The sequence below is a fragment of the Octopus sinensis genome, linkage group LG22, assembly GCF_006345805.1.
Source record: "Octopus sinensis linkage group LG22, ASM634580v1, whole genome shotgun sequence".
Lineage (NCBI taxonomy): Eukaryota > Metazoa > Mollusca > Cephalopoda > Octopoda > Octopodidae > Octopus > Octopus sinensis.
The window spans coordinates 4,839,305-4,851,689 of record NC_043018.1 but is presented as its reverse complement, the minus strand read 5'-3'; the positions used below and the strand labels follow the sequence as shown (position 1 = coordinate 4,851,689).

General features: G+C 38.4%; 1 protein-coding gene across 2 annotated transcripts; it reads right to left on the bottom strand.

The window, feature by feature from the left end:
* Window positions 1-1,271: 1,271 nt before the first annotated feature.
* On the bottom strand, window positions 1,272-9,975 carry LOC118767532. Of its 2 annotated transcripts, XM_036512234.1 has the most exons (4): window positions 9,727-9,827; window positions 7,806-7,815; window positions 5,992-6,268; window positions 1,272-1,848 (listed from the first exon to the last, which is right to left on the bottom strand). In XM_036512234.1, exons 3-4 carry the CDS (start codon window positions 6,194-6,196, stop codon window positions 1,655-1,657), a joined length of 399 nt encoding a protein of 132 aa, XP_036368127.1. In that variant the 5' UTR covers window positions 6,197-6,268; window positions 7,806-7,815; window positions 9,727-9,827; the 3' UTR covers window positions 1,272-1,654. The 2 variants fall into 2 exon arrangements, with proteins under 2 accessions (XP_036368127.1, XP_036368126.1); XM_036512233.1 differs by lacking the exon at window positions 7,806-7,815 and having other exon boundaries at window positions 5,992-6,275; window positions 9,723-9,975.
* Window positions 9,976-12,385: the final 2,410 nt, after the last annotated feature.

Genomic DNA, 12,385 nt, shown 5'->3' with positions numbered 1-12,385 from the left:
AGTCACGACAATGACGTTTCATTAATGCTATACTTGATAGGTATTTCTAGCCTGCATTCAGTCTTCCTCGCTGCACCTTTTTTCAACTCCTACTCAGTCACGCCTTCCACAACTTCTCCTTCCACAACTCTCCTTCATTCACCAACTCCTCCTCCTCCTCCTTCTCCTCACTCCCATTAGTATCTCTACCTTCTTCTTCTCTCAAAACACTCGTCTTTTTTACTTTCTTACTCTCATTGCTTATTCTTTGCCTTTCTTCCATTCATTCCTCTCCTTCTCTCTCTCTCTCTCTCTCGTCTCCTCTTGTCATCATCCTCTCTTTTTTCTCGTCGTCGTCTCGTTCTCTCTCTCTTTATTTTCTCTTCTTTCTTCTTTACTCTCTCCCTCTCTTTCCTATCCAGGACATTTCAAAAGTGCTGTTGTTGCTGTTGCTGTCGTTATTGTTGCTGTTTTAGCGCTTGTTGCTATTAAAATAGAGATAATTTAGCAACCTTTCGATAATTATTATTTTTCTTTACATTTTGGTCGGTGCTGATGAAACAAAACTTGATTTCGAAGACACTCAAGTCTCGACAATCTAGTTTTTTGGGGTTTTTTTTAGAGACGATAAAGGTTTGGTCTGGGATATATCTTGTTATTTCTAGCAGGTCGAGCGACTCGGTTGAGGACCCTTTTCTACACGTCATTCTTTCGACAGACTACCTCTTAGTAAATATCACCCGCATGCTATAGATGGAGATAACATCGCCGAAATCTATGACCCCGCTACAGTTTCAATCCTCGGTGGTGGTGGTGGTGGTGGTGGTAGTAGTAGTATGTTATCTTTTATATTTTGCTTGTTTCAATCATTAGACGGCGGCCATGCTGGGGCACCGCCTTGAGGAATTTTAGTCGAACGAATCGACTCAAGTACTTTCTTCGATTTGATTGTACTTGTAATTCAAAGCTCGACCCTTGTAATGTAATGTCATGATTTTAGAGTTCCATTACAAATACATACCATTCGGCTTGATAGACAAAAACTGCCAAATTTCCTTCCTAGCCAATACTAAAGACCGAAAGAGAGCATCGGTTCGTTTTTAACTACAGGCCAACTCAGTGAATGTTGAACTGAGGTGAAACAAAAGCTGCATCAATCCAAAGTGCCAAAATTCGTGTAATGGGCGGCCGTTTAGTTAACATCAAACATGATAAAGCAAATGAGCAAGTGGTCATTGCCGGGAGTGTCTTAGGTCAGATGTCCAATTGATAGCAACAAAAAACAATAACAAAAAGGGGCAAAATGCATTTATTTTTGTGAAGAGAACATTTTTCTATTTTTTTGCTCGGTGCAGCTTTCAAAAATTCCACAAGTTATATCCAAGACGTTTTTATAACAAATTAACCAGAGTAATTAGTCTTTATAACAACTTATCTTAGTCACCATTGAAAGCAGTTAAAGGTACTTTGGATTTTGTTTTTTATCTCAAATCTAAACAAGAAAGAATGGAACTTCTTCAAACTTGCCATTTTCATTTATGCTTCTCTTCTATAGAAATGCCTTGTCACTTGGCAAAAATTCTCCAAATTCTGAATCTTGTGTTCCTTCTATTTAAGAGTGAATTTAAAGATTCTTAATAAAATATGATAACGCCTGCATAGAGCGAGGAATCGGTTAAGAGAATCGGTTCCGGTGCGTTAACACTGTTACCCCAACAACAAAAGCAGTGACAACAACTGGACCAATGATGAGAGAATGGTTGAAAACTGCTTTTCTTATTCGAACCAAGTACGATTTTATACTGTTTCCCAAACTCTTAATGATACCGGGCTTAGCCTGCACTGCTGGTTCATCGTTGACAAGCGGAGCTGGAAAAAGAAATGGAAAAAGAGACATTGAACATGGATCACAACAAGAAATGAGGCAACAATCAAAACAGAAAACCAAATTGGATTAGATACACTTTCACTACTTACAGAAAAGGGCCAAGTTACAATTGCCAGGAGGCCAAACTGCTGCCAACCATGCCCATCACTAAGGGTGTGCACTGGACAGTACTGCTCCCCACACTCCTCCCTATTCAATGGTGTCCCCTCAGATTTACAGTGATACACTTATTTCGAAACTCCACTTTAGCAGTATTACAAATTAATGCCCTCCGAATATTCTGAAGCATCTCCAGGCACCAAAGAATGGTAACAGGCCTGCAACATCACCTTCTCTAGGTAGTCTTGGGAGTTCCATGCCTAGTGATATGCAAAGATGTAATGAGACTGACATTGGACAACACCCAAGGAACTCAGCCTCCGTCCTACAAACAGTTTTATATTTCCCTTTGTTATATACTCTCTTTTAACCCAATGAGAAAAACTATGTGGTTGTTCAACCTGCTAGAAATAGCAGCTGCCTTCAAATAATACTCACTCATAAAGAAAAATTTAAGAAAACAAAGACATAAACTTGGCATTATTTTTTAAAATGGAACCCTTTTGTTACCATATTTCTGTTGAGATGTTCTGTGTTTATTTCACTTTTAAAAATAACAAAGAATTTAATAAAATAACTTTTTAAGTTTGTGTTAGGAACATAAATTACAACTAAGATTTGGTGGAATATTTTAATTCTATTTGAAAACAAGACATTTGTACAAGAGAGTCAGAGACAAGTGAGAGGCAGGTTGGTACCAAAAGGGTTAAAGAACATAAACAAGGGCAAGCGTCACAAGTGGAACACATTTGGTCAAACTTTTATTCACTCAGCCATAACCAAGGCTCAAACGTTTATTCACTCAGCCATAACCAAGGCTCAAACGTTTATTCACTCAGCCGTAACCAAGGCTCAAACGACAATGACTTTCATTGCTTTAGTTTTTCTCAGCCTTTCTCTCTCTTTCTTTCTCTCTTTATCTCCTCTCTCTCTCTCTCTCATACTTATTTTGATGTTCCTTACATTTTTATGGTATTCTATTGCTTTTTTGTGTATGGGGGGGGAGTATATTTAATCAGTGAGTGAAGGGCAATACTTCATGGCCCTTTATTTTTCAGGACCTCTAAGACTAGTAGAGAGGAAAGGAGAAAGTTATCCTCATCTGTGTTGCATACTGAGACCATTGAGGTTCCAACTCTTACAACACACCCGCCTCTTCATCCAGGTGATCCAACATAGGTTGATCAAGCCCAGGCCTCTGTCCAAAGCAACATTCTTCTGACCCCCACCAATCACCTCTTTTCAGCCAGAGCCACCTTGATGCTTTCTCTGTAGCTTTCATGTTATTTTCAACAGTTCTTCTTTTCTGCTTTTTCTTGGACAGGAGGCTCCACAGGTATGGCGGAAGCAAAGTGCCAGGAACAGGAACAGGTGAAGGTGGGCAGCTGAGAATCTGCAGATTGTTTCCTTTCTTCAGAAACCAAGAAAAAGACTTCAAGAGGACAGTGTGTATCTGATGGAAAAGCTCAACAGCCTGTCTCAGACATCTTTCATTGCTGAGTCACATGCTGTAGAAAGCAAACCATTCTGGCCCTTTTTGAGTCTCTCCTTCACAAAGATGATCGTCCTGGCTGTAATGCAACCATTTTGTAGTGTAAATGATCTTTTTGTTAATAGCTTCAACAATAGTCTTAAGGACTTGGTCAAGTCCCTGGTGATAGTGTCCTTCACCTACTAAGGGAGCATGCAAGTGTTTGCACTATACTCCATATGAATTGGTCGGATGGGTTGGGGAGGACAGCATACAGCCCCTAAGTGAAGAACTTGACCCACTCACACATGCCCTGCTACATGACATGCAACTTAATCACCTGGTCTTGTATTGTCACTCAAGTTTCATGCCAATACAATGATGGCATAAAAGATTTTAAACTTTTAAGAGAATGTAGGCGTAGGAGTGGCTGTGTGGTAAGTAGTTTGCTTACCAACCACATGGTTCTGGGTTCAGTCCCACTGCGTGGCACCTTGGGCAAGTATCTTCTACTGTAGCCTAAGGCTGACCAAAGCCTTGTGAGTGGATTTGGTAGACAGAAACTGAAAGAAGCCCGTCGTATATGTGTATATATATGTATATGTGTGTGTATATGCTTGTGTATTTGTGCCCGCAACATCGCTTGACAACCGATGCTGGTGTGTTTATGTCCCCGTAACTTAGCAGTTCGGCAAAAGAGACCAATAGAATACATACTAGGCTTACAAAGAATAAGTCCTGTGGTCAATTTGCTCAACTAAAGGCGGTGCTCCAGCGTGGCCACAGTCAAATGACTGAAAGAAGTAAAAGAGTAATGTGAAGTAATTATTTTTGGAACAGTGGATCTGTTCCAAACATCAGCTCGGGGCAATTCCCTGGCCTGCCAGTTTCTGTCAAACAGTTCAGCCTATGCCAGCATTGAAATCAGATGCTAAATAATGATGATGATGATGATATACATAGATATACAGGGGTGGGGTGGGGCCCAAAAGTAGGTTTACAGTTATTCAACTCTTTTACATTCTTATATTAACAGTTTAGATCTTAATCTGGACATGTGTGATGAAGGGGACAGGAAGAAAGCAATAGACTAGGGCGGAGGGGAATCACTGAAAGAGAGATGTGGGGTGTCATTGGGGTTGGTCAGCAAAGGGAAAGATGAGAAGCAGAGGGGGAGAGGGTAATGAAGGAAAGTAAGGTGGGTGGGGGCAAGAAGGAAACACTGGAGGGTACCACAAAGAAGAAAGAATAAGAGCAGAGTGTAAATGCCCTGACATACACAAGGCCTGAAATTTTGGGGCCAGTCAATTGGATCAACCCAGTATGCAACTGGTACTTAATTTACTAACCCCGAAAGGATGACAGGCAAAGTTGACCTCAGTGGAATTTGAACACAGAACATAAAGACAGGCGAAATACCACTAAGCATTTCACCCGGTGTGCTAACATTTCTTCCAGCTCGCCGCTTTACACACAATAGAATATTAGCAGAATCCCAAACAACCCAACCCACTGCCTAGGAATTGAATACAAACCATTAAATTCACATGTGAAAATAACAGGATTTGGTCAGTAACTGACATTAGCAAGCAGCAGCTAATTATCCCATTAGCATTTAAACTGACCCAAATATTCTGCTTGTTTTATGTTCAGGTCAGATAGATCTGGCTTCTCACACCTAACCTACAATGTCAGCTTAAAACTAAATCTCAAAGCTATGAGATAACACTTGCTAAATTCAAAACAATGTGAATAAATAAGCATTTCATTGGACAGACTAATAGGAATTCTAAATGGTCAAGTCTTTGATAGACACGTTAAGAACTTCTTTTTACCAGCAAAAAACCACACAGACCTGACAGATGCTTAACTTGTCAGCATCCCAATTGCAAACAACATATTGAAATGTCATTAACAACTTTGTCTTTGGCACCCTTTCTTTGATAGACCATTAGGTAGTTATAGATTGTAAAGCCAACTTGATGTTGGAACTTACACCACTCAACTTCAGCTGTGGAATCCAATGCCTTCAACAATCTGTAATTATTGCTGAGAGACACATCTCACACAAATTGACTCACTCAGTGTAAATATCTTTCATTATTGAAATGATAGTATTTCTTTTTATTAACCATAAATGAAAGTGCATGGATTAGTAGTTAGGGGTATTTGGCTGATAATCGTAAGGTTGTGAGTTCGATTCCAGGCAGCTTGTTGTTCCTTTGAGCAAGACATTTTACTTTGCATTGCTCTGGTCCACTTCACTGGTAAAAATGAGTGGTACCTGTAATTCGAAGGGGTCAGCCTTGTCACATTCCATGTCATTGCTGAACTTCCCTGAGAACTACGTCTGTGAAGTACTCAGCCACTTACACACTAATTTCATGAGCAGGCTGTTCCATTGATGGATCAGCCAGAGACCTTCGTCATTGTAACTGAACGACGGCTGACACTAACCATAAACATTTCCATATTTGGACTTCCCTCAGATTTCTGTTTTTCTCTCAACCGACAAAATCTTTGGCCCTGACCTGCATACGTAACTATAACAAACCTGATGCGTTCTGGTTGGTGTCGAGCCTGATGATGTTGATGTCTGGAGTTGATGCTGTTAATGCTGCTGCTGCTGCTGCTGCTGGTGCTGCTGCTGCTGGTGATGATGATGATGGCAATAATGATGAAGCTGCTGTATCATGAGCCGTGAGAAGGTAGAATGTAGACATAAATAAACTGAGAAACAATACTGTGTGGAACTTCATATTTGTTCTTCTTCTTACTGTTGTGGCTCTTGCTGTTGTTGTTGTTGTTGTTGTTGCTCTAGATGTTGGTGTGTTCTATCTGAAATGGGAAAGGAGCAAAACCATTAATTGGATTCAAAAACAGACAAAAAATATAAATGTGCAGTTGCCCCTCGGTTGCCATGGTTTCCCTTTTAGAACGGATCTGGCTTTTGCCATATTAAAAAGACTTTTCCTTCTTTCTAATTTCTTTTAATTTTATTTAAATTATTTGATTTGTAGTTTATTTCTACAGAATTACCATTTCATCATTTCCGTTTCACTCTTTATATTGTCTTCTTATTTCACTCGGATAGTGATGAGTGATGAGTGACCACTTCATATACTTCGTAAATCAAGTTTCCACATTGAATAATAGAGTTTCAAATATCAAAGCTGATTTTAGAAATAATCTTCAGCTTCAAAATGGAAAAATGTCCTAAAAAAACTACAAAAAGTTTATTGTAAAGAAAATGACTTATTCCAGTTTGCATGCAGTTTAAGGATTCGAAAAGAAAGTAAATTAACTGCAAAGGAAGGTAGATGGATCCCACAATTCCAGAAAGAGGATGAGTGAAACCCTTTAATTTTATTAACAGAACTTTCCTTATGCCGTGTCTACAAGCAGCCTCCAGGTTTGTGAGCCTCTGTGGATTCTTTTGGTCTGCACCCATTGTTAGGCTGCCTTCCATGCCATACCACTCGAAACAAAATCATAAAGCATGGCATACACAGTACAAACTTCCCTTCGCAGTTCAACCCAAGGTGACAGTAAAAGTTCTTACAGTATGACAATTTTCCTGTTCCAAGGTGGTAGGCCCCTCATATGGGATGTCACACGCTGTGATACTTTCTCCAGCAGCAACCAGGTGCGTTCAGCCACCAGCTAGGCTCCACTGCTTGTCAGGTTTATGGTCAAGCCTATGGCAGTGGAGACCTATGACATTCTTGGCTCCCAGAACATAACCCTGCTCCCCGTCATTGGGGTGGAGATGGCTATCTGCAAGTGTGAGCCCTGTTTGACAGATCCAGCACATCTCCCTCGCCATCTTCTGGGGTTAGGGTTAGGGTTTTGTCTGCTGGTACCATGAGATGGTGCGAATTACAGGTTGACAGATGAGATACAAATAATAATGGTAGCACTTCAGAAATAGTAGCTGTCCCAGTGTCCCAGCAATGAACACCACTAAAAGAGTAATTCATTGGCTTGCACAGTGACACATGATAACCAACACAAATTACCATATTTTCACAAGTATAAAGAACCTTCGTGTATAAGGAACCCCCTAATTTTGGAAAAAGGTTTTGTAATATTATCCATGTCTAAGAAAGTTCCATATTTTAACCTAATTTTTGACAAAAAAGGGTTCCTTATACACGTTAAAATATGGTATATGTAAGCAGTGAATCATTCCTGCGCGTCTATTAACCAATACAGAAAGAACTGATGGGAAGTGGTGGTGGTGTTCCTGTCGATTCACTAAAAGTAGTAGTTTCATGATATTATCGGCAACTGCATACAAAGATTATTTTAGGCCCATAGACTCAGATGTGCCCCGAGCAACTGCCCAATGTTGCCCGTGCCTTTGTATTTTTTTTTTCTGAGACCTTAGGGCTCATAACCATAGTGCATAATAGATCATGATCCCAACACTCTCTTTGAAAGGAACGTTGATCCGTGGCAGGGTTCAAGGTCATAAATGTTGGAAGTTGATTACATCAAACCCTACTTGACAAGTACTTTATTTTGTCGACTGCAGAAGGATGAATGGCAAAGCTAACCTCGGTAGTACTTCAACTCAGAACAGAAAGAGTTACAGAATATTTTGTCTGATGTGCTAACAATTCTGACAACTGTTATACCCATGCTCAAGATGGCACTATGTAAACCAGTGGTTCTCAACCATTTTTTTGGTGGGGGGGGGGTGATCTGTGGACCTCTTTCATTCCTATTTTACTCTACTGGATCTCCAGAGCCATTCAATGTATTAAAAAAATCCTACTGTATTTTTATAATCAAATATTATTAGGAATTGTATCTAAAAAAATCGTTAAAAAGTCTTTTGTGTATTGTAAGAGTTTTACCAATTTATTGCAGATAAAGTTTAACAACAAAAGCTTATCTGGAGCCCCAAGAGTTGTTATGCAAACCTCCGTTCACAACCCCCTGATATTGACCATCACGAAGCTTTCCTCTCTGAACATGTCTGACTATTCACCAAACGCATTCGTTCATTACAGTATATCGTTTAACAAATAATTACTTAATTAAAACAACGAAAGACATTTAATAGAATACTTTCAATACCAATAATTGGTATAAATATCCCGAAGGAATTAATTCATTGCAATTAGATCAATGCTGTTAATTATGATTTCCTCTTCGATTCTTACAGGCGTTTCCTTGTGTTTCAACCGTTTCTTCAATACGTAAACAACTTCGAAACTTATGAGTTTAACAGTAAAAGATAAAAAAATTCGTTCAACTTCATTTGTTACCGGATAAAGCCGACTTTTAACTGACATCGGATGAAATAGCACACGATATCTCTTCTCACCTATTTACATTCTGAGCCGAAGTCTTGTCCCATTTCCGAAGAAGAAAAGAAACTGGGCCGAGACATTTGTTAGGCTTTGTAACCAACTGGACTGATGTCTGTAATTTGAAATAATCATAGATTTCGATTTCTCTGGGTTTTTTTAAATATTTATTTAATCAGAGGGGACGGCGCCCAATAGTAAATTTTGGGTGAAACAGTAGAAATTGGGGAGGGGGACAAAAATGTAAAAAAATTAAGTTCTTGGGGAATAAAAAAAAATCTTTCACAGAAGGAAACAACAACCCAATTCCTTGGAGCAGTGATAGATATTCCGAAGTCCGTCAATCAGAGTTTGAAGACAGAAGCTCCAATATTGATGAGAGGAAACGTCAAAATTATCCTCAAAGACACCAAAGATGGTTAGTGTTAAACTGGACGACGGATGAAGGCCACCACCCGACAAAACGGGAAAGACAGTTTTTATCTCTCTCTTAAAAAAAAAAAAGAGAAATTATACTAAAACGCCATTGATCATACGTATTTGGTCTGACCTAGGGCTAAACCAATAACAAAAAGAAAACAATTTTGAATTATTTCAAAAGAAGTACAAATACATTATAATCACAAATTGAAAGTGGTAAAATAGAAATTACCATAAACAATCGGTTTTGAAATTTAAAAATGAAACATATTTTGGAAAAAAAAAATTTTTAATTTTAAATTTTTTTAAATGTTTATTCATGAACACACACACACACACACCTATGTGTGTAGACGTATAGTTTGTGTACATTATACATACATACATATATATATATACATATATATATATATATATATGATTATTTTCACGAAGTTAGCTAAAGTGTAAATTCATTTTAAAAAATCTGTCTTTAGTAAATATTAAAAAAATATTTACATAAATATAAAAATAAATTACTCTGTTTTTATCAGAACATTTAATGAACTTACCTCAGCTTATTGTAAAATATTGTTTGAGAAAGGTGTTTAAAGTTCGAATTATCACAGAAGATAAAGGTTATATTTTCAAAATAACTTTCGTAATTTTTAAAGCTTTGTTAAAAATCGAAAGATTTTTTGCAACCTTCTCTGTTTTGGGGGAATTTTTTTGTTTTTTTTTTTTGTTTTATGGAGTTTCTGAGATAGAAACCTGCGTTTGGTGCGATTTCTTATTGTGACGTAGTTTTTTGATATTTCATGACGTCATATTCTTTTTTGGCAGCAGCAGCAGCATTTTCTGTTTGGCTCAGAATTCTTAATTTCAATTCTCTTAATTTTGTTCCAATTGATTTCAAACTTGGTGCATCGGTGTGCTTTTGTAAGCCAATTATGGAAAGAAAATTCGTTTTTGCCATAGATTAATGAATAAAAAGGGAATAATTTTTAAAATCTGCATATTTTGGGTAATTTTAGCAGAAAATGTCAGCTTCCAAATCCTGTATTCTAATTGGGTTGAAATAATCACATTTTAAACTTCTGTGACATTTTTCTAAAATTTTTCTGAAACAAAGGAATAACAAAACTCAGCGAGAAAAATTACATGAGTTTACCACATTTGGAAATTTTCACTTAATTTTAAAATTTCAAAAACTGAGTCTAACAGAAAAAATCCAATTGTGATAAAAGAGAGGGGGGGGGCAGCTGTGGTGGTAGCAGTAGTAGTGTTGATGATAGTGGTAATGAGTGTATTTATGTGTGTGTGTGTATTTGTGCTTCTCTGTGTTGATAGATTTGTGCGTGTGTGTGCAAGTCCGTGAGTGTGTCGTTTTCTATGTGCATATGTATGTGAATGTATATGCGCTTACTCGTTTATGTAGGTGTAGCGAACAGCTATAGTATGGCTAAGCTGAAATTCGAAACCAAACCCATATTTTTATACATTGTCAAACAATTCCTCGATCTCTTCTCGTAGCCTTATTGCACTCAGAGATTAATGAGAAAAAGTTGACCTCTTGATCTTTCTCGTGGTCAGTTCTGATTAAGGACGAAGAACCCTGTTGTTTTAGCTGACCTTATTCAGTAACCAGAAAGTTCTAAAAAAAAAACTTTTTTTAAACTCAAGCAAACAGCTATCTTCCTCTCCTTTGTCAATCGTCTCTGGACTGAAAGCAACTCTGTCACCATGTAATAATGTGTGCGGAGGTAAACCTCTTTTTCCCGCTAACTACAAACGTTCCTTTTCCTATGTCTTTCTCTCTAGCAGCCGCAGGGAACCTAATCTAACATATTCAATGAACCATGGAACCAGAAACAAATTTCTCCAGTATCTACAAACAAGATGTGTATACACAAATAAATAACTCGATAAAGCAGTAAATTTATTATATATTGTAACGACTAATATTACAATTATCTTCAACATAATAACTGATGAGGGTGGGCTGGAAAGTTGTTAGGCTGACGAAGAAGGAGTGTGAAATCATGCATTCATTTCAACTCTTCTTGTTGATACTTGCATCGTTTCTTTCCAGGTCAACTGACATCTGACGGTTCAAAGAAGACTTCAAAAGTAGCGACTCCTCTTGCAAATCGACAAAATGTGGCATCGTGCTCTTATCAAATACTTGCAGGAAAAAGGGTTTAGCCCCTAACAACATTCGTACTGACATGGTACCTACATTAGGGAATAACGATCCAGCTTCATCAACAGTGCAAAAGTGGGCAGATGAATTTAGGAGGGCAAGGAGAGTCTTGATAATAACCCCAGGTCTTGATGTCCTGCAACTGCCACCAAGAGGAAAACATTGATCGTGTTCACCGCGTGCTGATGGATGACAGGCCATTGACTATAAATCAAATCATAAAGCCAATTTTGTTAGCATATTTTGTGAGAGAATTGAGAATATTCTGCACAATGAACTCGGATCGACGAAGGTTTCTGCTCAGTGTTTTCTGACACCCGATCAAAAGCACACTAGGCTGACCACATCACAGGAATATATGACAGCTTTAAGTAGATCCAGCTGGTTTCTTTGAATGTATAGAGAGAATGTTGGTAAAGGGTCACCACTTTAGTGAATGTGTTCATAGTGAGGTCCTCTAAGTGGTCTTTTGAGAAGGTATTTTTATGCAATATATCAGAAGGTATTTTTATGCAAAATACTTTTATTTATCAAAGGATAACGAGAGCTGACAAGTAATATAAGCGTAGCCAGTGTATGTGCGTGAGTCAGAGAGAGCTTTATGAGTAACGTTTGAAAAATGGATTCAGTTGGAAGTCGTTATAAGCTAACAGAGCTGGCGTAACGAAAACATACAGCTCATGGTATGGCCAGAGTTGTGGGCTGATGTCATTCTGAGCTAGCGGCGCAAAGTTGAAAAACAAAGGGTCTGTTCCCATGCTTGACAATTGATGTTGCTGGACTGCTGTCTCTTTGCTAACTGGTTAAAACGCCCACTTAACTCTTCTTGAGCAGAGAACTGCTTTTCGGTATTCATACGCACCCAGCCCTGATTGGTTGAGTTGCCATAGCGCGACTGTTGTACAACGGGATTCTAAAAATAGCTTTTCTAACTCTCCACAGATGTTTCCGAACCCAGGACGAGTGTCTGGCTTTCATCACTTTGAGCCAGAGACAACGAGACAATCCATGCAGTGGAAACACCTCTT